The 27,634-nt window shown below is 37.6% G+C and overlaps 1 protein-coding gene across 1 annotated transcript in view; it reads right to left on the bottom strand.

Annotated features, from left to right (window-relative positions):
• Positions 1–27,634, bottom strand: part of LOC110024101 (protease Do-like 7) — a 161,367-nt gene that overhangs the window by 88,393 nt on the left and 45,340 nt on the right. The window contains exons 8-10 of the mRNA XM_020723860.1: positions 5,898–5,963; positions 5,649–5,705; positions 5,485–5,550 (exon numbers count right to left, since the gene is read on the bottom strand). Of these exons, the coding sequence (XP_020579519.1) occupies positions 5,485–5,550; positions 5,649–5,705; positions 5,898–5,963 (189 nt within the window). The remainder of the gene's footprint in view (positions 1–5,484; positions 5,551–5,648; positions 5,706–5,897; positions 5,964–27,634) is intronic.

Genomic DNA, 27,634 nt, shown 5'->3' with positions numbered 1-27,634 from the left:
GAGCCACGTGTCACGGACAAAAAGTCTCATATCGACTAGGTGTAGGGCCGAAAAACAATATTTAAGTCCCGGGCTGCCCACCGCCCCTATGAGTTCTTTTGGGAGGTGACAAGTGGTATCGGTGCAGATTGTTGTCTGCCAGGTGTGTGGACTCTCCATGGTCCAGTGGGACCTTTGGTAGAGCCGATCCCGTGACGAGTGTGTCACGTGATTGGGTGGAGGAGAATGTCACGGACAAAAAGTCCCACATCGGATAAATGTAGGGCCAAAAAATAATATTTAAGTCCTGGGCTGCCCACCACCCCTAAGAGCTCTTTTGGGAGAGACACACGGCTACAGACCAGCCTCCAGCTATCCCATGATTCGAGTTGTCACATTCACAGATCAGGGTGTCGTCAAGTAGTTGGAGAACGAGTAGTCAGAGGATAGTCCAGAGGAAGAACATTAGTTCAAGGGCGACAAGGGAGAGAATTGTTAGCAATACGGAGAGTTCTACGTTCAGAGCTAGAATGAGACCAATCATGGTTGAAGAATAGTATCTTTCGCACCATGTGTACAGTAAAGGGCAATGTTTACAGTTTGATCATCGACAATGAGAGTTATGAAATGTGGTGTACACGTTGATGGTGAAGAAATTAGGATTGACAACGCAAAAACAACCCAGTCTTACTCCCTTACATAGTTGAAGAAGAGAAACGAGATATGCGTAGATCAACAATGATTGGTTGAATTTTCAATTGGGGATCGGTTGCAGGAGCGAGTGCGGTGCGATGTGATTCTGATAGATGTGTGACATAATATGTTGGGGAGGCCTTGGCAGTTCGACAGCCAAACTCAACACAAAGGCTTCAAGAATACTTACTCTTTTAAAAAGAATGGGAAACGCATCATGTTGTTACTTCTTAAGGATGCAAAATGTATAAGCGAAATAGAGGAAGCGTTAGTCCCAAAGGTCACATTCATGCAGTCAGTTCGGGATACTCCAATGGCACTGACATTAGTTCCATTAGAGGGAAATGCGGAGGAGAGTGGGAAACCAGCACCACTACAGCCACTACTACAAGACTTTCGAGATGTAATGACAGACAGTCTTCCAAAAGGATTACCGCCGCTGAGGGACATTCAGCACGCCAAAGATCTTATATCAAAATCAGTGTTGTTGAATTGGTCTGTCTACAGATTGTCCTGTGGAGTACGACAAGTTGTTTGCAGCGACAAATGCAGGATCTTGTCACGAGAGGGCTGGTCAAAGAGAGTACAAGTTTGTGTGTTGTCCCCGCTCAAACCGTACTCAAGATGCACAATTCACGGTGGATGTACATTGACAGTAGGGCCATCAACAAGCTAACCATCAAGTAGTGGCTTCTCATTCCTCACTTGGACGATCTCTTGGACCATATACATGGCATTATTATTTCTCAAAGTATATTCACAATCTTCTTTAAGAGGTAAAAATAATTAGATGTAACTCTATATAAAATCTAAAAGCCTAAAAAAACAAATCGGTATTGCCATATAAAACATGTCCTTTTATTGGATTTCCTATTATTGTTGTAAGCCAATACATGAACAATCTTACTAAAATCACATGAAAGTTAGCCACACTCATCATTTACGTTAAGATAAAATAATGATTAGATGTAAGCCTGCCTAAAAACTAAAGAACCTACCAAAAAAATCAAAATCATCATTAAAAACATGGCCATATATAAAAGGTGACTATCAATGCCTTGTAGAAAAACTCATCTACTTCTCTCTCAATAGTTCTTATATTGAATTTCCTATTCTTATTGTGTGTGAATGCATGAATAAGCTCCTTGAAGACCACATGAAAGCTGTTAACTACATTCTAAGGTAACTTAAAATGGCACCTTGAAAAGGCTAGGTATATAAAAAAATCATCCAACAAAGTATGAGCTTTAGGGCATCAAACAAAAAATTCAGCCTGATTAATATAATTATGTATGAGGAAAATTGGTTGTATGGAGAAGAAACAATTTTGGTCTTCAGAAGTAGACTTGACGCTAAATATAGAGCAATGAAACCATATATGCAAATAAATGTTAAAAATATTGCTAAAAGAACCAAAATATCCTGCGAAAAGATTTCTAAAATTTTACTAAAAGAATCAATCTCCATAAGTGTCGAAAAAATATTTTCAGCCGTGAAAACACTGAACTCTTAATACATTTAGATAAACCATTATTTCAAAAATGAAAAAAGTTAAAAATTGACTACTAACAACTTACATATATTTGATTGTAACAGTTATGTACATAGGGGAAGGGAAAAGTAGAATCACGGAGGAGGATTGGAGCGTTCAAGCCAAATAAATAGAACGGGGAGAAGAAGCGAGCAGATTGTGAAACCGAAGAAGAGGAGTTGAGGAGCCGTGAAGCAGAATGAGGAAGGGAGAAGAAGTCAGGAAGTCGGAGAGGCAAATTCACTTATTTAAGATGCAGACCGACTTACATAGAGCCAAGAGGCGAGAACAAGTGAGAATTAGGGCAAAAGTGGCATCTATGTCGAGAGGATGTTGTTTCGGTGACAAGTAGAGGAGAAGAAGAGGTGTCGCTTCGAGATGCTCACAACTTCGCTGAGCTTCACGAAGAAGAATTGAGTTGAGCGAGTTGAGTAAGGATTGTCGTGCATGAAGAAAGGAAGGCCATCGCGTAGGGGAGATGGTGTTCAAATAGAAGGAGAATGGAAGATCAGTGTGGGTCGAGCTCAGGAGAGATCCTCCTGTGTGGTTTGAGAGGTAAGGGAAACTTTATTTAATAGAAAAATATGAATAGTAAATTAATAAAAACTTAATACTTGAATAAAAACAAAAATTTAATATTACATAAATAATAAATAAATAAATTTTATATCATGTATGTTAGATTTTCACTTCAGAAGAGTCGACGTTGGGGCAAAAGCTTATTAAATTAAGCATCATCTAGATGAGTACTTGTACTTTTAAATAATAGTAGTAATTTAATGTATGTTAGATTTTCACTTCAGAAGAGTCGACGTTAGGGCAAAAGCTTATTAAATTAAGCATCATCCAGATGAATACTTGTACTTTTAAATAATAGTAGTAATTTAATTATACTTAAATAAGTTTACAATTGATATTTGTGTACTTTAATTTAATTGAGATATTATTTTCTTTATTGGTCATATCGTTATGGATGTTCGGCTACTTACTCATGCGTTTGATGTATGTTTTATCTAGTATGTTGAATTTAATGCAATTAATACATATGTTTATGATGATTGTTTATATGTGCATGATTGGCATGATAAAACACACTTGATGGTACTAGTGGGAGAACATGCTATAAAACACACTTGATGGTACTAGTGGGAGAACATGCACATAACTGGAAAAGGATATTGATATTGATGTCTTGATTAACACAATTTTTAGACGGTATCTCCTAAGATAGTTGTATAGATATATAATGATATTGATATGATAATGATATAAACTCATTTAAATAACATGTTTATATTGATTTATAAAGAAGTTTACTAACATGCACATTGTTCATTCTTTTCCTTGTATTGCTGTAGTTTAGAAATAAAGTATTCGCTGGCTCGTTTAGCTCACAGTTGTTTTAACTAGCTTTTCAAATTTACTTAAATTTTTAAAAGACAAGTGAAAGACGAGAAAACATTAATAGAAGATGTGGATTACCATCAATGAGGTATTTTTTAATTATACCGCTTTAAAATAATTTGTACTGACTCTTTCATCTGCTAAATTGTAAACAATTATAGAGAATTTAATTCACACCGTTCGATCGTCTGTACTCACCTTGGTTAATTACAAGCCCCGGGCTGGGTCGTGACATTGATGGCTACAAAATGTTATTGTTTTCTAAATCTCATATAATCGAAAACATTTAATGAAACGTGCAAGCAGGTCATATTTATTTCATAGGAATGCAATAAATGCTAACTAATTCTACTTAAAATGAATGTTGAAACTCAAAATGGTATTCCCCACAAGTTTATCCAAATTAATAGGAAAATAATGAACGAACATCACACTACGTTTTGACTGATTTCAGTCACCGTGCAAAACATTTCTAAAAAATAATATAATGCATAAATCAGAATTTAACATAAGAAAAAGATTTTAAAGGCCTATAAACTAAACAAAACATTGGATATCCCATCTAGATGTTTCAAGAAAATATAAGAAAAATTTTTTAAATGAATGCAAGCCATATAGTCATCTTCAAAGAGTGCTGAGGATTAAAAAATCTACCTTTTCTCCGACAAGGAAAGGCTTACATATTTAAGTATCTTAACACATGCAAACAGTAACAGCCACTAAAAGATAAATGAACTAAAAGAATATGCCTGTACAAGTGTAAAGCATTAGAGATTTAAGAAAGGAGACGATAGTTTTATCCATTATAAGTGAAATATGTGCCTCATCACGGGTAGGCATGTGTTGGTTTCATTATATTTTATGCATAGAAAGCATAAGGTTGGCGCACAAAAGTAAAAGGGAAATCATAAAGGTCCTGCAAGCATACATATAGCTTTGAGCCTATTTAAAAGTGATTAGCTTTGTAATAAAAAAACAAGCAACAAATCAAGGTTTCTTTAGCTACAATGGATGCACCATAACAAACCCTTCTTAGAAAACCTTTGAAATTTGATATAGGCTAAGATACTTATAAATGAAGTCTGACAGAATAATTAATACTAATTGAAAAGAAAAAATGCAATAGACCTGCTTGTGCCCTAGACTAGCTGAATATTAAGAAAAAAAAGGGTCGCAGATGAAATTTTTCAAGCCTACTACAATGGATGCACCATAACAAACCCTTCTTAGAAAACCTTTGAAATTTGACGTAGGCTATGATACTTATAAATGAAGTCTGACAGAATAATTAATTTCAAGCCTAATATTTAATTTTTTTGTGGGGGGGGGGGGGGCAACACAACCTTTATCAACATTTAAGAAATAATTACATATCCTGATAGTTCACCAAAAGGATATAAAGATGACATGAAGTGAACTTTGCGATGACAGAAGTCAACTCATAATAAGAAATAATTGCCTTCAACTTCATTTGCACTAGCTCTAAGAAAGACCTCTGATAAACCCTTCAAGGAAAAACCAGTACAGCAAAATGGTTAAATCATACATAATAAAAACAAGGTAAAGGGAAGGCCAGTGTTCCAACAAAAAAATAGATGGTTTTTAATGACGAGAAAGAAAAAGAACAATAGACGATGTATCTCTGTATACCAGCACAATATGCCTGCCTGAAGACCCAGGATTTTAAATTTGGGCTAAAATTGAGACCATTTCAGCCAATATTAAAATATTCTAGGGATTTAATACACTTTATAGACTGGGGGAATCAAAATGACCATCTCCAAAGAGTCAGGAGACAATTTTTACTGATTTCGCATATACAAAATCTAAAAAGATAATGTCAAACATACAACACAAGTCGCTATAAAGAGGTTCACCTCCCCATTTATGCAAATCAGAATGTCACCAGGTTCCAAGGTTTTGTATGCAGGGCCTCCAGGCACCTACAACATACCTTCATTATAGAAGAATATCAAGTAGATAGAGAGTATCAATGAATAGCATAAAACAAACACAACTAAATCAGATATCTTCAACTTACCACGGAATCAACAACCAGCATTCCTGTCTCACCAAGAGGGGATACATTTCTCACGACCTACTTGTTATTAGCCAATGCAAGGAGCAGTTTTTAAGAATAAGTGATTTGTACCTCCACAAGGTTGAGTGCAGATATAACAAACCCAAGTTCATTCACAATGTTATTTGTATAAAAATTATTACATTTAATGAAATATCTTTCAAAAGCCAAAAGTTGCATTAACAAAACAACAATATGACAATTATATACCTTTTCAGTTTCACTATTAAGTCCAAGCCGGCATGTTTCATCAAATCCTTTATGAAGAAATGTCACCTATAATAATACTAAGTCAAATAAATAGTGGAAATGGAAAAATAATAAAAAACTACCAATTTATTAAAATACTTGAGAAAACATCCAAATGTCATTGATAATAGCCCATCACACTCTGTTCTACATAAGAAGTGAATGAAAATCCAAGAAGTCACTTCAAATTCAAAATGCGTGAAAAATTCCCATAAGTTTGCCTGAAGTAGAAACCAGAACTTTTTGTTTTGTTTTGTTTATGTTATGAATTAAATTTAAACATCCCTGAGTAAGCTATATGTTTTCAAAATCAATAAAAATATTTTTTTTGGCATTTTGATTGTTTATTAATTTGTTTTTAAACCTCAATAAAAATATTTTTTTTGGCATTTTGATTGTTTTTTAATTGATTTGTTTTTGTTTATTAATTTGTTTTTAAACCAAGAAAAAAACATATAAAAATTATACCAACCAAACATATTTTTAAAAACAAAACATAAAATAAAAATAAAAACAAGAAACAAAATGCCAAACATACTCTTAGCTTTTCCTTCGCTGTATGAACAACTGTTTTACTGTTTACATACAATATGTTTAAAACTAGAGGTGCAATTTGGTTTAATCATCAAGTATCCATTGAGCACAAATTCAAAGCTTTCAAAATTTAAATAAAAATGTTATCCGTACACTCAAGACACCATATTTTAACAGCAAAGCTTAATTATCCAAACAGCCGTTAATCAAAAAAGGGAACCGTTGTATAGTCAACTGGAAAAAAGAAATGTGCTACTGAGCAGCAGAAGTTTAAAAATTATCTATTGCAATCGATTAAAGATATCAACCAAATTCCTCACAAAGGCTGATGTAAATATGTAGAAGATGAACAAATTAATTGAATAACACAATGTGTGGTTAAAAACTGTCTTATAAAGTTTCTTATGCTATACAACATAATTGAGACTGCCAGCACTGCAGTGTATATAGTTGTATGGATGGATTTTTCTCAGCGTTTGAATAGAATAGACAACAACAACAATAACAACAACAACAAGCCTTTATCCCACTAAGTAGGGTTAGCTACATGAATTCTTTTTCTCCATTGTGTCCTAATAAGTGTCATATTTTCATTTAATTCTAATAAATTAAGATCATTTTTTATTCAACATGCCCAAATCTTTTTTAAGTCTACCTCTTCATTTCTTAACATAAGTCGAATCTAAGAAATCTAAACTCCTAACCGGATCATTAGATGGTCAACGATAGATGTGACCAAATCATCAATTCAAATAGAATAGAGATCGTCTAAATTTATTATTTTACAGCACAGCTAGCTTCAAACATAAAATTACACCAGTCACTTTCAACTACCACATAAAAATGTAATTAAACATAAAAAATAATCACATATGAGTTTCAACATTTGTTATAAAGATTCAACAAATTCATCTTGCAAAAAAGAAGCATGTCAAATGACATAAAAGCCTAATAAAAACACCGTATTCAGAGCATTTACTTCACCATTCAAAACCGCTGAATAACACTAATATGAAAATTTAAGTTATAATGATCTCTTGAGACCAACTCAAAAAAAAAAAAAATCAATTCAACCGAATTGCCATTTTCACATTTATTTCACAAAGGATAGTGCATTCACACATATTGCTGCATTAAGACTAATATTCACAGTAAATTTTAGTTAGCATGAAAATTAGTATAAATATGTTATTCAAGCTACACCTATATATTGATGCAGGCAAGATCTTACCTCTATTATATTCATTTCCTATTAATGCTACAAAAGTCTGCATTTGCTTCATGTCTAAACTGAGCCCCTCTACATCTAGTTTGCCTTTATAAAAGTTATAACAGATATATGGCGAAAGGCATAGCAGGACAATATGAAATTCATATAGACATCTAGATTTTATAAAAAAATAATAATAATGAAAAAGGCCCTTACAACGTTCAATTTGCACCAATCTATATGCAACCCTCTGTTAGGAGAAATTGACTGATACTAGAGTTATCCTAAACAACAGAAAAGCCAATATTATTGTTGAATTCAAATAGGAAATTACAACCGAAAACTGAAATTACAACAATTGAAAACACAAACCCCAAGTCTATTCACTATCCCACTCTTTGCTACCTCTTAGAAGGCCCAAATCTTCGCCGATCACCAACACATTCGGTGGGTTGTGGCGGCAATGTAGGATGGTTGGACAGCGGTAGCACGGCAAGGCGATGGAGTTGTGTGGATGCGGCAGTGATGCAAACCGGCTGAAAAGGTTGGGCGGCTGAAAAGGGAAGATGGTGTTGGATGGTTGGGCAGCGGTAGACAGCACAGTGAGGGATTTACGAGGTTGCGGCAACGAGATAGGAGGCTGGGAGGAGGTGGAGAAGGGTGTTGGGATGATCGGGATAGTTGGGAAGGTTGGAATCACAGAAAGACAACAAGCGGGCTGTCCTCGGAATGATAGAAGCGAAGAGAAGGGTTGGTGGCAAGGGACAACAGCTTGGGAGGAAAGGAGAGGTGGTAGAACTACAGGAAAAAAGAAAATTGTTGTTTTTCGATGGCATCAGCAAATACGGTTGCGGCAGTGGAAAGAGGGTTGCGGAGGAGTAGGAAGGTCGAGAATAATCACCATCTCAGACAAGATACAGTCAGAGCACCACTCGTCGTTAAATACGACCCTAGAAGGGAAAACCTGGAAGTTGTCGACTGTCCTGGAAGAAAGACAAAAAATACTGCTAACCTAATACACCGGAATCAAATATAAATGCCCTAGATAACTAGCAATGTATCCCCCTATGGAAAGGAGGAGCCAACCCATAGTCGGACCTCCCAGAACTGAACCAGTTCGGTCCATACGAAGGAATCGTGGAAAACAGTCCTGCGGTATTGTAGCTTATGTCGCAGAAGGGAGGGATTCTCAGTAGCTCCCCTGTCATTTAAGAGCAAAAAAAATTTAATGCCATAAGTTACAGTTATCCTATATTACTTTCTACCCATAATCAGGAGTCTTAAAACAACAAATAATGCCGATGAAATAGGCAAGAAACAAAATTACCAATGTAAAGAAAGACAAGGACTCACACTAGTGCAAGGATATGACATTCATCATATTCAAATAGCGGCATTTGCATCGAACATAAGGAATCACCCATCCAAACTTATATTAACAAGACAAAAAATTGAATGAAAGAAATTTTATAAAGTAAAAATGATAAATTAAACACCTTGGACTACTATTTATAGTTTCCTAATAGCCTAGATTAGTAGACAAGTATAACAAAAAAAGATCAATCACAATTTGAATTTACATTAAGATGGTGTTGGATGGTTGGGCAGCGGTAGACAGCACAGTGAGGGATTTACGAGGTTGCGGCAACGAGATAGGAGGCTGGGAGGAGGTGGAGAAGGGTGTTGGGATGATCGGGATAGTTGGGAAGGTTGGAATCACAGAAAGACAACAAGCGGGCTGTCCTCGGAATGATAGAAGCGAAGAGAAGGGTTGGTGGCAAGGGACAACAGCTTGGGAGGAAAGGAGAGGTGGTAGAACTACAGGAAAAAAGAAAATTGTTGTTTTTCGATGGCATCAGCAAATACGGTTGCGGCAGTGGAAAGAGGGTTGCGGAGGAGTAGGAAGGTCGAGAATAATCACCATCTCCACAAGATACAGTCAGAGCACCACTCGTCGTTAAATACGACCCTAGAAGGGAAAACCTGGAAGTTGTCGACTGTCCTGGAAGAAAGACAAAAAATACTGCTAACCTAATACACCGGAATCAAATATAAATGCCCTAGATAACTAGCAATGTATCCCCCTATGGAAAGGAGGAGCCAACCCATAGTCGGACCTCCCAGAACTGAACCAGTTCGGTCCATACGAAGGAATCGTGGAAAACAGTCCTGCGGCATTGTAGCTTATGTCGCAGAAGGGAGGGATTCTCAGTAGCTCCCCTGTCATTTAAGAGCAAAAAAAATTTAATGCCATAAGTTACAGTTATCCTATATTACTTTCTACCCATAATCAGGAGTCTTAAAACAACAAATAATGCCGATGAAATAGGCAAGAAACAAAATTACCGATGTAAAGAAAGACAAGGACTCACACTAGTGCAAGGATATGACATTCATCATATTCAAATAGCGGCATTTGCATCGAACATAAGGAATCACCCATCCAAACTTATATTAACAAGACAAAAAATTGAATGAAAGAAATTTTATAAAGTAAAATGATAAATTAAACACCTTGGACTACTATTTATAGTTTCCTAATAGCCTAGATTAGTAGACAAGTATAACAAAAAAAGATCAATCACAATTTGAATTTACATTAACCTCCAGTCAATTTTTATAATCCCAACAAAGATATGCATTAACATACTGATACCGAGTTTAAACAAACAATAATGGGAAAAGCAAATATTATTACTGAAATCAAATAAGAACTTACAACCAGACAATTAAAATAGGAAATAACAACACACACGACACATAACACTCTACTAGGGTGAATAGAATGTGGTGGAGATGGTTGTTGGGGGTCCAAAAAGGTGGTGGCAAGCTGGGGAGAGGGACCAAGTGGGCGGAGGTGGTAACGGAACAGCATGTCCTTTCTGTCCTGGATGGTAGCAAAGAGGTCAGGGACTAACAGCAAGTAAAACAGTGAATAGAGGCAGTTCTAGGCAGCAGCAGCCCCACAAGAAAGCTGAAACAGCGGAGGAAACAGCAACAAGGAATGGGGGAAGCAAAGGGGACGGCTGCACAGGTAGATACCAGCAACATAGGAGTGGGAGGAGTGGTCAGGAGGGCTGGAGATGAGAGAAAAGAGTGCTTGGAAGACAAAAACTGCAGGTGGAAAGCACATAAGTGCTGTTTCGGGAGGCTACAGCTGGGAACGGCGATGTAGAAAGGTGTTGGAGGGCTGGAAAGGCAGTAAGCTGCCAGAAACAGTGAAGGAGAGGACAGGCACAGCTGCGGCATGAAAAAAAATGGCAGGACAGCGAGCAACTGCGAGAAGAACAGCAAACATAAGGGATGTGTGGCAGCTAAGTGGGTGGTTGCAGAGGAATTGGGGAAGGATAAATCACCATCTCGATAGAGAGATACGGTCGGAGCACTACTCCACCCTCGAATACAGCCTTAAACGCAAAACATAGATGTCGGCGGCTCACTCGAGCAATACCAAGAAAAAAAAAACTAACCCTAAAACATCAAGAAAGCAAATATATATAATAACAGGATAACTACGAGTGGCCCAAGTGGACCGGCCGACTCCTCGGAAGAAAGAAAGGCCTGGACCGATTCAATCCAAGCAAGTAGTTGGAACGCCCGCTTCGGTCGTGGGACACTGCATCACCAACTTAGCAGAATTTCCAACCCAGATGCCCGCCACACCTACTTTTGAATTACAAACTAAAAAATGCACAAACTCAATCACCTCATCATACAACTTTCAAACATATGAAAAAAGCAGAACAGTATGTAGCTTGCAACAACTCAAACCCCATGGCATTTCACGTGCATACAAATTGACTGGAAACATGCAAGATCACAAGAAGAACCTGCTAGAACCTGCAGCGCCCCCAACATTGCACCCATATCACTCTCCATGCCCATAACATGAAACCATGCCAACATGGTCAAAAATCCAGAATTCACACCTCCTTTTATCACTCTTTTCCAGCTACAACAACAACAACAAAATCTACAAACAAATAAGGCAAGGAAATCACCATCCAATAACTCAATAAACATCAATGGAGTTAGTAATAAAATAATTATTATTAAGCTTAATGCTTATGATATTTAAGTTTAACTAAAACGAAGCACAAAAAGTCAATTTTAGGAAGAGATGAATGAACTATTATCACATATTCTTGAATAGAATAGGATGATTTGAGGCTGCTTTAAGAAAGCATAAAGTTTTGAGTAGAACCGGTTATTAGAATATTCATGATAGGTATGAAATAAGAGATATAAATTCTATAATAGAAGTTACACTTAACATAAAAATAGCATATGATATTGCAATATTAAATCAATAAATTAATAAAAAGAGAACTAAACTGCTTACAAAAATATATCCATCAAATCACAAATAAACTTCGCTTTCCTAAAAATGAATGAGAAATCTTTTAAGAGACATTGAAAGGTCATTCCATGCAAAAGTTTCACAATGTAATGTCTAGCAAAATTAAATAAAATAAAATAAAATCTGAACCAACAAATGTCGTTCAATCGAACCAACATTAGTCAATTTGATGTTATAAGGGAGTTGAAGACAAATCCTTCGTAAAAAAACCGAAGGGGCGGCAAGAGAGAGAGAGAGAGAGAGAGAGAGAGAGAGAGAAGGATTGCTTGTGAGAGAAGGCTTGAGTACAAGGAGAGAAAGGGCTACGCACGATCAAGGGTGGAATCAAGCGACATCATATACATGAGCAAGATTAACTATGTGCATGAGCCAACAGTCTTGAATAGCCTGTGGGCACGTTCATGTGCAACGGCGACAGAGCCGACAAGGCAAGTGGAGGAGCATGAGCATACTTAAATCGAGGCTTGTGGGTTCCAAAAATTTTAACACCCCAAACTATCTATTTTTGTGTTTGTTGGTGAGAGAGCCTTAAGGTTCAAAAATTGAGATTTGGCCATCATTTTGCAAGGTCCGTTTTTTATCTGGGATTTAAGATTTCCCATAGGTGCAAACCCTATGGTTAATTACCCCTCCCGATAGCAGAAGAGCACTATCTGGGATTTAAGATTTCCCATAGGTGCAAACCCCTCCCGATAGCAGAAGAGCATTTTCGATTAATACTAGTCATTAAACACTTAATATATAACGTATGGTAGCAACAAACTTAGAATTTAAATTATAAAATTTATACTTTAAACTTCAAGCAGATGGTGAGGGAAGTGATAACAAACCCGATCAAGATCACATGAATATGTCGTCCCGGGTTATTCTGGTCCCTAACCTACTTACTTAGAGAATATAGTCGACTCAACCTGCCTGAAAGATCCCTGTCAGCAACCATAGGTTACGTTGTTCAAAGGACCTTTGTAGATCTGAGGTGAGTGTTTGTTAAGAAGATAAATTCAAATCGATCTTAGCTAACAAAAGACTTTGTGTCAATCAGATGTACCATCATGGTTCACAACTCAAAGAGCAAAATATTATCAAGGAACATATGCTTGTGGTTGTGGTCTTAATATAATAGTGTCATTTGGCAGCAAACACCCAGTCAGAGAACTCTAGTCGTAACCATTATTTTGTAAAGCCTTCAAGCCAAATCATGCAGACAGAAGGCTCGGTTCACTCCCTTAATTGCATGAAATTACTTTCAATGCGAACATAATGATACATGCATTATGACATTAGCTCTTTTGTGAACTAAAGTCAATAAAAAATTGGTCACCCTCAACAAACTATTGTGAATGGTGAATGTGAATTGCTAAAAATTTTTAAGCGATTAATTTTAGTTAAATATTGAATTTATTACTTTATTTTTTTTTTAATTTAGCCCTCCAGATGAGATTCACAATCAACACAACTATCATCGTGAATTTGTCATTTGAAACTTTTATGCTAAAGATTCATTTGAAATTTTTCAATTTTGATATATTTAGCATATTAATATTGACAACTCCAACCCTAACAAGAAGGAGAATCAAACTTTGTGATTTGGACATGCAAATTCTTATATTTTTTATTTGGACACTGTTGAAACTTATTAGACTCGTCAACTCCAGTTTTTAATAAAAAAAAAATCGGACTTCGTAGGTGGGACTTACAACCACATCATGTAGACAAAGCGGCTAGATTAATTGATTTTCAAAGTATGAACTATTTGAGTGCAAATTTGGTCTTAACTAAAACAGTATTCATAAGATATTTGTCAAAGCATTTAGAATCTTATTCATAACAAATACGGGTATTTAATTTCATATATTTGAATATTTCAAAAGATTTTACAATTTTGAATGATTTGCACGATCGTTTAAACTATGACTATGATATGAAACTTACTTCAAGAAACGCATGCAAGATTTTGAAATTGTGTTTCATTGACTTATTTTCTTAAACATCTTAAAGCATTTATAGCTCAAGAGTATCCAATTTATTACACACATAAGCCTTAAAAATACTCACATAGATTTCAAAACATTGCATTTAACATAATAAACAATCCTAAAGTTTGTATAAACCTTAAAATCATGCAGAATTTGAAATCTTTGCAATATTATGATTTTGAATCACACAAAATTCCATTTTTGCTTTAAGGGAATCATCTTTTGTTCTTTAGCAAGTGATGTTGTGAATTCGGTGGCTAAATTGGCATATTAGGTTTTCATTTTTAGCATTTAAAGATGACATCATTTATGCAGCTTAGGCCCAAGTTATGATATTTCAAAATTAAGCCAACATTAGCCCCAATCAAGCTTTAGCCTCAATTTATGATATTTCATATTTAAGCCAATTTGCCAACCCCTAAGCTTAGCACAAATCAAACTTTACCCTCAATTAATGATATTTCATCATTAAGTCAACTTGTTAGTCCCTATGCTTAGCCACAACCAAGCTTAGTCCCAATTTATTTATTTAAATAGATCGCATAAAGATTTATTTGCATTTAGGCTTAGATTTTTATTTGATCACCTTCAAATATAATGGGATTTGGGGATTTTAATTAACAATTTATGTTTCCCTTTATTTCCGTTTTTATATCATTTCAAAGTCCAAATAATCCAGATTTTTTAAAGCATTGCAAATCCATGATCACCAAAATTTGTGAGCATTTGCAAGTCCAAATAATCCAGCTTTTTTAAAGCATTTGCATATAATCAGGTTGGATTTTTATTACAACAAACTCCCGATGTCGTCCCCGCTTTAGGGGGCTGCATTGGGGGTATCTGTTTGCCCAATTGTTTAAAAGACATGCTAGTCAGTGTCATGAGACACTGCGATCGAAAGAAACATCAAAATCTATCGGTTTATAAGACGGACGCAGTTTTCAATTTACCAGCATTAAAGAAATGAGTACAATTTCCCACATAATTCTCTCTCTATCTCTCGTTTTTTTTAACTCCCAAAAAATAAGTTGCTAGAGACGAGCTAGCTTGGTCATGCCTCTGCCTCTGCCTCTGCCTCTGGTTCTAAGAGCGGAACCAGCTAACAAATTGTTGAGTGTCGTGTCATTACCCGAAGTTACTAAAGTATCATTAATTAAGTTCCCAAGCTGGGGTGTGCCTCCATTCTTCTTTTTCTTCCTAAATGTATACCTACTATTCCTTATCCGGACAGATAAAACTCTAAAATTCAAAACTCCCAAAAAATAAGTTGCTAGAGACGAGCCAGCTTGGTCATGCCTCTGCCTCTGCCTCTGCCTCTGGTTCTAGGAGCGGAACCAGCTAACAAACTGTTGAGTGTCGTGTCATTACCCGAAGTTACTAAAGTATCATTAATTAAGTTCCCAAGTTGGGGTGTGGCTCCATTCTTCTTTTTCTTCCTAGATGTATACCTACTATTCCTTATCCAAAGACTGGCTCATCTGAACAGTGTGGTCAACAGATTGTCGGGCATTTAGAAGAGAATGAGCCCCCAGCTCCTGACTAACAGAAACAACATTCTCATTCTGAAGAGATGGTAAACATGTCTCATCAGCAACTGATGCTTCCTGAGGATGTGGAGCTGCGATAATATTCTAACTATCGAACCGAAGAATATCCTTTGGAGGTAAGGATCCTGCAGTATTATTTTCAACGATGATAGAGATTGTAGGATGTCCAAGTAAGCCATCTGTCAATACATCAATCGGAAGAACAGAAACAGTATTGTCTCCAGTAGTGGGAGGGAGAGGTGGCATCATGTCAACCAGTGTTTCAATAGTCTGTAGAATGCACTCAGGTGCGGAAGAAAGACAGCTATGAAGTGGGGCAGACCCAGTAGCATTTTTACTTGGAGGTTTTAGATTTGGATGCAACTGATAATATTGAAAAAAAAGAGTGTCCAAACATACGACAGTGGGTGCAATAAAGAGGTATATGTTAAAGTTCTGCTTGCTGCCAAAATCCCTGATGTTGTGTGTCAATCTGTATCTCCCGGAAAAGGTAGAGTAATATCCCGTTCTATCAAAATTTTGGCTTCAAAAAGACGAGTCAGATTCAATGTATCACTGTAGGCATATCAGTTTTGAGAGGTTTACCGTATACCATCGCTAAAGCGAAGAGGAGCTCTTGATCGTAAAGGTGGACCTTCAAACCTAGGAAGCGCAGCCAAACAGGAATGGTAGGAGGTTCAGTATGAGGGTTAAAATTCACCGTCCATTTTAAAACTTTCATCACATGCTTGTCTATTTGAAGGAGTTTTCTCGCAAACAAATGGGCGTAATCTTCATCATTTGATAATTGAATGAGAATGTGTCGACCATCCAATTTACCATTCTTCCAACCCCCTTTCAGCTTCATTTGCTCAAAATCCTTTCGAATTAGCTCAAGTTTAGGGTTTTCATAAAAAAAGTTACCTACTAAGAACAGTCGGCAAGGCGCGGCTAGAGTGGAGATCTCGGTCACTGTGAGAAATATTACAGGTTTGTCATTTTTACGGGATCTTTTTTTGGAGAAATTCGGTTTCAACGCCAAGAACAAAAGTATCATGGTAACGTTGCGGAAACATTCGAAAGAGGGGCGAGAGCGGGGTTATCACCGGCGAGAGCGGCGGAGTAGGAAAGAATCCCTGAGGCCATCCCCTTCGCCGGTGTCAGTTACTCTGTGAGGAAATATCGCAAAAGAGGGGCGAGAGCGACGAACAAGAATGTTGTTGCAACTTTATGAGCAGAGCAGCAACTCTGCCGCCATACTGAGACGACGCGAGGACTACGAAGGAGGCGTCGTAGACAAACGAGGACGTCGTCTTAAAAGAAATGTGAAAACTCGAGCCTGCCTCATCGTCTGGAAAGAGTCGACGAAGACAAAGCAGGGAAATAGAAACGCGAGAGAGATCTGTGTAGCTTATTGGAGATCCATGTAGCATAAAGCTAGGGTTTCGCCTGTCAAAACCCTAGCAGAGGGGAACGACGACATCCGTGATATAACCCACAGTTCATAGATTAAAACTATCAGATTAAGGAAGATTTACATATGTAGCACTTACTTTCTACGTATTTACATATCTAGCACCCAAACTTAAACTTCAATAGATATATATATATATATATATATATCAGAAAAAGCCCAAAGACTAATATATTAAAGAGGAAAAGATACAGATATGTTGCATAATAGGGCCTAAGAGAAAGCCCATGTCACACAATGCAACACACACAACTCCAAATAAAGTAAAGATAAAAAAGGATAAAAAACCAAAAAGCCATCAACGGGCGCAAAAGTGTTAGGGATGTCACACTGTAGTCTTCCCCTTTAGTTCTCAGAAGAGCCCTGCTAAAAGATTGGTAAGGTGCATATCATTACTGGAAGTAACCAAAGTATCGTCCATCAGATTCCTGAGCTCAAGTAGGTCTTCATTTTTTTCTTCCTCCTAGATATGTAGAACTGTCATTCCTCATCTGAGGACTGACTCATCCGATCAATGGATTGTTCCAAAGGTGGTCGAACAGGTGTAGGTTGTTGCACATCATGATCCCCATAAGCCTGAGAAACATTAACATTTTGCTTGACCTTATAAGGCGATACCTGAGAAACATTAACATTTTGCTTGACCTTATAAGGTGATACTGAAGCAGTAAAAATATTGTACCTGTAATATCAGTGATAGGTTCTAGTGCAGATGGGGTCTGAAGAATCTCCCTCGCCCCCACGATTGGAGATTCCAAAGACGGGGGAGCTACAACATTGTGTGAAAACTGAATGGTTGACATATTGCTTGTGAAGTTAGTGACTTCTTCAGAGATATCATTTTGATAATCAATAGTGTCAATAACTTGGAGTTGAACATGAGGAGCTAGATTCTCTGTTTCTAACGGAGCACTTTATTTTTTTGGTCTGAGTTGGGGTGTAAATTGTGGAATTGAGAACCGGAGTGGTCGAACATACAACAGTTCGAACAATAAGAAAAAAAAGACTCAATCACTTCCTTTTGCCAATATCCATGGTGTTGCGTGCCCAACCAAATCTCCTCAGAAGCGAATGAAATGATGTCTCTTTCAACAAGTACTCTGACTTCAGATGAACGGGAAAGATTAAAAGTAGAAATGTCCATTTTAAGTAGCTTATCATAAGCTGACGCAATAGAATACAACCCTTTTTGAGTCAAATAATGAAATTTCTAACCATGGAGGCGAATCAAAACCGGATGATTGGTGGTTCCGTCTGAAAGTCAAAATCCACACACAATTTCTCATTGTTCTGTTATTAATCCACATAATCATTCTAACAAATAAACGCGTGTAATCTTTTTCATTATTAAGTCAAATAAGAGTGTATTTCATCTAAAAGTACAATTTTTTATTCACCAACAAGGTGCATAAGCTCAAGTTTCTTATGAATTAACTCCATTTTTGGATGGTCAGACAAAAATTTCTCGACCAAATTCAGACGACAGAAGGAATCAAGTTGAATACCTTTAACTTTTGTAAAAAAGATGACAGGTTTCTCATTCTTCCTACCAGGTTTCTTGATGTCCTCCTTTCATCCAAAAAGAATGATGAAAAGAGCATGATTTAGTTATACCTGAGGCTTGGGCACCTGCAAGTGCAGCAGCATACGATCTGTCCGAAGTCATCCCCAATGGAGGTGCAGAGAGCAAATTTCGAAACCAAACAGGTAGAAAGAAGCAGAGGAAAGCCCCTTTGTGAGCTGCAGACGATCAGCTAGCGGCAGCTAAGAGACACCCCCGAGCACGACTTCTCGGGACGACGACGACCCGCAGAAGCCCGCGCTCAGACGTCCCTCAAAAGTCGCAACGAGAAGCAATTGAGAACCGCTGAAACAGGACGACAAAACCCGTTGAGCAGACACCCCCAAGCCCGACGACCGGCCGAGAGAGCCGCTGATTAGGGACGACAGAGCCGCTGCGATGCGACGGAGAAAGACTGGCGCGAAGACCAATGAGGACGAAACAATTTGACGAAAATGTAGTGAATAAGAAAATGCAAAGCAAGAACGAGGACAATGATCACCATTTTATAATATCATATATATATATATGGTTCGAGCTCAGGACGATAGGGAGGAAGAAGAGGGTTCGAATTCGATTGGGTTGGGCTCAATCTTGAGTAATGGAGACATAACGGAAAGAGAGAAAGATGAAATTTTTAAAGGTCTATGTACACTCCGCTCCAATTGTTGCTTCTTTTGCTCGCTTGCGACTCTTGGTTTGGCAAACAGGAGGCCAAGGCTTCTAATCATGCAAAGGACAATGCAGAGAGAAAACTAGGAGATTCGAAGGTTGATTAATGTCGCAATCCTGGCATTTAATTACCACTAGTTATAGTCTTCACTATAGCAAGAAAGAAGGCGAGGGTTTCGATGAGCCTAATCCTAAAGTAAACTTGGATTCTATAAGTAGACTCAGTGGATGGACTAAAAAGTCTATATGTACCTTTGTTTCTTTAGTTTTTATGTGTGTTGTACTGTGTGAGTTGGGCTTTCTCTTAGGTCGTCTCATACAACCTATATGTACCTTTTTCTCTTTAATATATTAGCCCTTGGGATTTTTTTAATACACACACACAGATATATATATATATATAATATAAAAAGCCTTACTTGCTCTCGCCTAGGATGCCAATAACATGTCCAACACTCCTCTTTGTTATGACTTCTGAATTAAACCTATTCTTTATGGTTCCTAAGAAAGGCACGACAAAATTCTTGGGTAAAAACCCTCTTCTTTCCCCATGCTCGTAAGCCACAGATGTATCACGTGAAACTCATGCACGAAGCTTGGCTCTCCCGGTTGGACATTGGCATGCATCCGAAGTTATCTGCGCTCGTCTCCTCTTCGAAACACTCGCAATTAGGGTTGGTTGGGAAGACACGACAGAATTGCGATACACAGAGACCCTTGAAACCCTCATCTTTCTTTGCTCTTTGAGACCCCTAGCCATCTGGTTGGTTAATAGCTTTGGATACCAATTGACCCATAATGATGGAATGCCGTGAGCGTTTTGATTGAGTGCATTTTACAAAATTATTAGGTTAGTCCATCCACTGAGTCTACTTATAGAGTCCAAGTTTACTTTAGGGTTAGGCTCATCGAAACCCTCGCCTGCTTTCCTGCTACAGTCCCGACTATAACTAGTGGTAAACAAATGTCAAGATTGCGACATTAATCAACCTTTGAATCTCGAAGTTTTCTCCCTGCATCGACTGTCGCATCGCAGCGGCTCTGTCATCCCGATTTAGCGGCTCTCTCGACAGGTCTTCAGGCTCAGGGGCGTCTATTCAGTGGGTTTCGTCGTCCCGTTGCAGCTGCTCTCAGTTGCCTCTCGCTACATCTTTTGAGGGACGTCTAAGTGCGGGCTTCTGCAGTTGGTCGTCATCCTGAGAAGTCATGCTCGAGGGCGTCTCTTAGCTGTTGCTAGTTGGTCGTCTGCAGCTCACAGAGGGGCTTTCCTCCGCTCCTTGCTCTTTGTTTGGTTTCGTAATTTGTTCTCTGCACCTCCATTGAGAATGGCTTCGAACATATCGTATTCTGCTGCACTTGCGGGTGCCCAAGCCTCAGGGTAAAGGTCAACAATAGAGTATTCCCACACCTTCCTCCTGTGTGAGAGTTTCCTTTCATACTTCCCTTTTTTCTTCCAATTTTAGTTTATATGCTACTGTTGTTTCAGAAAGTTAGGGCAGTCTTGGATTTGCAGATTTCATATTCATGTGTGGAGTGCTCTCCCTATTCTAAAATTGTATCTAAGGAGGTGGTGGTGCCTTGGTTTTATCCTACTCCGAACTGGTGTTTTACCTTTCCTTTTACCCTTACCTAAACCTTCTCCTCCCCTCTCCTCCACCTCCGGCCACCCCATACTTCAACCTAACCCAAGGCCGCCCTTCCCTACCGCCTACCCTTGTTGTCCACTCACCCGAATTGCACCCCAACACCCTGTCGCCCTTCTCAGCACCCTCTCCTTGTTGTGCAACCCTCCAACTAGTACTCCAGCCGACCTATCAAACCCCCAAATCCCCTTCCTGAGCTCTCTCACCACCACCAGCACTTCCCCATACCCACACTATGATGTTAACACCTCCTTACTCACGAATCTCAGCGGTCGGACCCTAGCAGGAGATTGATTGTCGTTGTATTTTTCATTTTTCATTGTTTCGCATTGTAATCCTATTTCTACATTAATAAAAGTTTGATTTGTGTTCTGTTAAATTTTAACTAGTTTCAGTATCAGTAAATGCCTCACAATGGTGATGTAGTGAACATTAAATTTAAAATATATAATAAGGATATATAATTTTAAGAATGTAATTAAAATGACTTTAGTCTTGAATGAAAGATTTGCCAGTGATGACTATCGGTTTATGAATTTGAGTACGAGTATTTAATTAAGCAAAATTATACATTATTAAAAAACAAGCATATCAAATTAAAGAAAGTGGAATAGAATAAAAAGAATTTTTTGTTAAGAAAAGGTAGAGAAACAAAAAATCTTATGTTCATATGCATATTAATTTAGGTATTCTGCTAAAGAAGTGACATTTAAGAGTTAACAAACAAAGCAAATGATCTTCTTTAAGGTGAGTATACTTATTTTTAAAATAGAGTAATAATATTATATTCTTCTAAACTAAACGCATTAGATACGATAATTATTTTTTCAAATAGATAAGCACTAAAAGTTTAACTATGATTTATCTGTTCTACAAATTGTATTGGTCATATTGAAGTAAATTATGTTACACTAAATATGTTTGATTTTACTTATTGCATATACTAGTTACTATAGTAATATAAATGATATTAAAATGTGAATGAAAAGAGATATATAAAAAGCCTGAATGTGTGTATTAAGTAATGGAGTTCACCCCCATATAATATTAATTGGAGATGCTAAAATATGCATACATGCAAACTAGAGAAAAACATTGATACTCAAATATCCTAAATGTTATATTTTTACAGTCCTCTAGAGACTAATATAATATAAACCTAAAAAAATTATTGATAAAATTTAGTGAGTGGGAGCAAAACCCACTAACAAGGTATACAACGCACACAAAAAGGCAAATGTATAAAGTATATTCCAAAAAAAAGAAAAAAAACACAAAAAAGGCTCCAAAACAGTCATTAAAGTGTTGAAATGACATATGAAGACGTATACATGGAAGGGATCTTAAATGAAACGAGGATTTGTCATTGCAATACTACCAGTCGATACCCAAATAACCCATAATTGCAGCGTCGAATAAATGTGTTGAAGATTAAATCTCGCGCCTAGTTCTAGGGAGGGAGTACAGCAAACACCTTGCATATGGGTCGTCGTTCGGACGACATTCAATGCGCCATCCTGTATAAACGTGAGTTCACGCTTTCCTTTGTTCTTCTTCTTATATGTTTGAATCTGTCAATCCTCAACCATTGAACTTTTCTTATGATTGTTGAATAGGTGCAAACTGTTGCCAATCATTGGCTTGACACTCCAACAATGGATTGCCCTTATGATCAGCTACAATGAGTTGATCCATAGATTGTTGATTGTTTGCAGGTTGTTGCCCATTTTGAGCTTGGCACTCCTCCAAGATTGGAGTGACCACAACATCAGTATTTGGAAATTTCAGAGTAATAGGAGTATCATTCTCATGCATAATTAGAGGACCTACTTCTCCAGCAGTATGTGGAGGTTGAAGAGTTGAATGATTTCCCACAGAGACAATTGAACCTACAGCAACGTTAGTCGTTGAACTAGATGGTACGGTTACCACAATGTTATTGGGGTCAGAGATATCCTTGTAATAATCAAGAGTGTCACTAACTTTGAGAAGGGAAGGTCTAAACAGCACGTGGGGCCAGGTTAAGAGGGGGGAGGGGGGGTCACTGGAGGAGCGCTGTGCTTTTGTGGTTTTAGATAGGGGTGTAAGTGCTGACAGTGAGAATTGAAATGGCCGAACATACGATAATTAGAGCAATACATAGGAAAAGGTTCAATAACAACCCTCTGCCAATACCCTTGATGTTGTGAGCCTAGTCAAATTTCCTCAAAAGCGTTCAAAGTGATGTCTCTTTCAGCAAATACTCTAGCTTCTGAAGGACGGGAAAGATTAAAAGTGGAAATGTCTGTTTCAAGGGGCTTACCATAGACAGTGGCAATATAGTACAACACTTCTTCGTTAAAATGACGGAATTTCATACCAGTGAGACAAATCCAGACCGAAATGGTTGGTGGTTTCGCCTTTAAGTCCAAATCCACAGTCCATTTCAAAATTCTCATCACTTTGTTATCAATCCAAATTAGTCTTCTAGAAAATAAGGGTGTGTAATTCTCTTCATTGTTAAGTTGAAAAAGGATGTGTCGCTCATCTAAAAGTCCAATTTTCTACTCCCAACAAGATGTATAAGCTCAAATTCCTTACGAATAAACTCCAGTTTGGGATGGTCATAAAGGAATTTTCCGACCAAATTCAGACGACAAGAAGAAGCAAGCATATTACTTTCAGCGTCTGCATAAAAGATGGTTGACTTCCCATCCTTCCTACCAGCTTTTTTGATGAAACAGAATTCGCCACCCTCCGACAGAGCAAACGAAGGCGGGAACATACATGATTTAGGAGTACCTGAAGCGTGGGCACCCGCAAGAGCAGCATTATAAGTTCGGTCTGAAGCCACCACCGGCAAAAGCAGGAGACGAGGCGTTTTCCAGCAGAGGATGTCAACGTCTTCACATAGATGCGAGAGGGAGGCAACAAATCTGCCAATCCCCTACCCTCTTCTTCGAGCACGACGAGGCGACGAACCTGCTACTACGCAATCCCCTTGCCTTTATCTTCGAGGATGAGGCGATGAAACTGCTTCGACACAAACCCCTACCCTCCTTCGAGCACGACGAGGCAACAAACAGGTTACGGTCTCATTCCGACGTAAATATGTATATGATATTGTATGGTGTTATAAAATATTCCGAATCTTCTTAAATAGCCTTTGAGTACTAAATTGTTTAAGGTTCTTATATCGATACATTATATTTGACAAGCACATTTGTTGTTCTTTTTTCCATTATGTCCCTATAGTATTATAGGTGTGAATGCTTATTGCGTCGTTGATAGCACATTATGTTTTAAACCAACTTTTTTAGGCATACATTTTAGACCAGATAATGAATAAAATAAAATAAAATTATTTGAAAAATAAAAGTGACCAACATAGAAAAAGGTTAACTGCTTTACTATTAAGTTGATTAAAATTGTATTTCTTAGCGGCTTTCAATTATTTGGAGGATCAGATTTATTAGTTAGTAATTGGATTAAAAATTAAAATTTAATTTCACCGTCCAACCATCTACCTTCCACCATGATAATCCTAAGCCCCCGAGCCAAGTCATGACACGCTGCATATATGATATAAGTTATAAAAGTATATTCTTTCTTATATGATATGGTTTTACATATAATTGATATAACAAATAAAATCAAAAGAAATAATGAACCTAAGAAAATATCATAAAATTTATAAGGTAAAAATTATTAATCTTCAAAGATATGGTACTTAAAGAAGGCAATTCGGAATTATTTTAGTCAAAGTATTAGGAAAACAATTGAATAGATTAATGAACAAAAATGGAAGTAGTAGAAAATAATTTGCACAAAATAGTGAAACACCTCCTGCAGCAAAAAGCAAGAAAAACAATGATGCAAGAAAAACAATGATGCAAGAAAGAATGAAAAATGATGATTCATAAAACATATTCCAAATAATTGCGATAAGACCGAGGATAATGATGATGATGCAACTACAAAAATAAATTACTATGAAGCTTTACTACCCAAGCAGTTTATCAACTTCATGCTAATTGAAGTTGACTGGCCAAAAAGCATAAACATGAAAAAATAAGAAATTTAAAACAAATATATATTACCAAGCACCAATGAATCTTCCAAGTTGCCTATGGGTAAAATCCTAAAAAAGTGCCAACAGGCAGCATACTACTAATTTAAAAATAGGCAAAAGTCAAAAACATTTGGATTTAGCAAGTTCAGTAAAATAAAGTAGTCAAATTAGACTGGCAAATTATTGAGATCCTAAAACTGCTTTAACAACCCAACGCCTACGAGATCCATAAAGCTCCTCCAACGATAATTCAAGAAATTTTTGTTGACAAATAACTGAAGCCAAATATTTAAACGCATACAATTCTATTAAAAAAAACTAGAGATTAAAAAAATATAAAATATAATAATATAAGAGCAGGTGTCTAAGCACCTGGAATTCCAAGATAATGACTCGCCTAACTAGCAAGCCATGGTACCTTTCGTTCTCCAATAAATTGTCTGAATGATAATTTTTTTGTACAGAATCAAAAGTGTTCATTAACATGCCAAATTAACTGGTACTTATTAATCTTGGATGGCACAAACAATAAAACAAGAATCTTAATAATTTTGGATTATTTACATTCAGAAAACCTAGGAAAATATTGTTATACATAAATAATTTCATGGTTAACTATCGAATGGTTCCTTAGCTAGTTTGATGTTGAAATTAGTGGGAAAAATAGTGGAATCATAAACTGTCTTTAATAATAAAATACTGTTACAATATCACATAAACGGAAAATAACAATACCCAATTCGTGGCTGGACAACAATAAAGCCTGCAGAAAATGGGGTCAGTCGGGTGTTGGAGTGACAGTGGGGGGAGGCTGGTGGCTAGAAGTGAGAATAAGAAGGCTTGGCGAAAATAAAAAGAAATAATGCAATCACCACCTCCAAGAAAATACAGTCGGAGCACCACTAACTCCTCATATACAGCCCACAAAGAGGAAAAAGACTCCACATAAGAATCTGAAAAGAAACACAACCAAAAACTGACTCTTACACAGAGAAAACAGCAATTTATACTCTTACTAGGGGGAAATAGAAGAGAAATAAGAATTAAAACTCCCACACAAAAGAAAGGAAAGAATAATCCAGAAATGATTCTTGGGTGTGGTACCCTCCTTCCCGAATTGCAATAGTTCGTGATCATGCTCCTATTTTGTGTTTCTTCCTGTCTTCGAGTGGCCTATCCCGTGGAATTCAACACCCCAAACCATGCGTTGATTTAGCGCCTCGGATCAAGAATTGTTTCAGCACCCGTATATAGGCGTTGATTTAGCGCCCGCATCATTCTAATGGGGTTGGGGGAGCTTCGAATCATAGATCGAAGCTTCTGTTACGTCGTCAGCCACCCCACCCCTGGATGACACTGGCAACTACACTCTCCCAAGGTATTTGAGGGTGTCCATATCGTGTTGTCCTCTTGAGGTTGTGCACCACACCTATACTGTTGAATCTTCCCAAAGTAACTCACGATTGGTTCAATTGAGCGTGCAGTGAGATTAATTTGATCATTCTCGTACGGCGTTGACCTAACATACCCTTGGTTGTATTTGTTTTATATCTGGAGCGGGTGTCTTGGTCCTCTCGTTCGGTGTCATTATTAAAATTGGTCTCACTGACGTCATTCTACCGGTAAGGGCTCCTTTGATCTTAGGTGCTACCGAGGGAAATAAGATGATGTGTTTCCCATCCTTAGTGAAGGAATATGTGTTCCTAAATCCATCATGCTTAGTCCTCCAGTCAAACTGCCCCAGTCATCCCAACATAAGGCATTCATAGGGACCACAATAAACCACACCTGGTCTTGCAACTAACCTCCGATCGAAAATTCTACCAAACATCTTCAATCAATTCTAACCTGATTCTCCTTCAGCAACACCAGTGAATAAAACCGAGAATGCATTTTATTTGCAAGTCCTAATTTTTTTCATCTGAGACGATGTCACTTTCTTGTTGTTTCCACCATCGATGATTAAACTGCATGCATTTGTGTTCACTATGTTGTGGGTGTGGCATATGTTGTAGTGAAGCCATCATCAATGATTAAACGAATCCCTAGTGTACTTAGTTTATAGAATCCGTCGAATCTCGAGCGTCGCTCCTTCATCTGGGGCAAGTCGATACACCTCACCCTATTACTCATCTTTCTCTTCATCGTTAAACTCTTCCACGACGCCCTGATTAATAAGTGAGACTACTATGCCCGTAGGACAGCCGAAGGGTATGTAGAGAACCTTCTCCTGCTTCTTCTCGCTCTAATTCAGACTTTCATTCTCATGTTCAGGCTTGTTAGTCTCTCCCAAGGTGCCCTTGTCAGTCGTGGTAATTGTAGGTGGTTGTTCGCCAGAATGTTGTTGCCTAAAGGACGATTGTTGCCTACTCAACTGTTGTTGTTTCTCTACCTTCAAGGCTCCCAACGTCCAGTACGGTTGCAGTTGCACCACATTGCTAACGGCAGGCTTCAGTCCCCCAAGAATTTCTGCTATTGTATGCTCTTTGGGTTGTATCAGTTCGCACTTTAGTTGTAAGTGATCGAACTGGGCTGCGAATTCCTCAACTGAAAGATTCCACTGCTACAAGTTATGGAGTTTCAAGAAAAGATACTGACGATAGTGGGGTTGAAGGTACTTTTTATGCATTGCCTTCTTCATCGTCGCCCACCTAGGATCTTCTCACCATCTTCTCTGTCCCTCTGCTTCTG

The sequence above is a fragment of the Phalaenopsis equestris genome, unplaced genomic scaffold (genome assembly GCF_001263595.1).
Source record: "Phalaenopsis equestris unplaced genomic scaffold, ASM126359v1 Scaffold000246, whole genome shotgun sequence".
NCBI classification, from domain to species: domain Eukaryota; kingdom Viridiplantae; phylum Streptophyta; class Magnoliopsida; order Asparagales; family Orchidaceae; genus Phalaenopsis; species Phalaenopsis equestris.
This window is presented reverse-complemented; position numbering and strand designations above follow the sequence as displayed.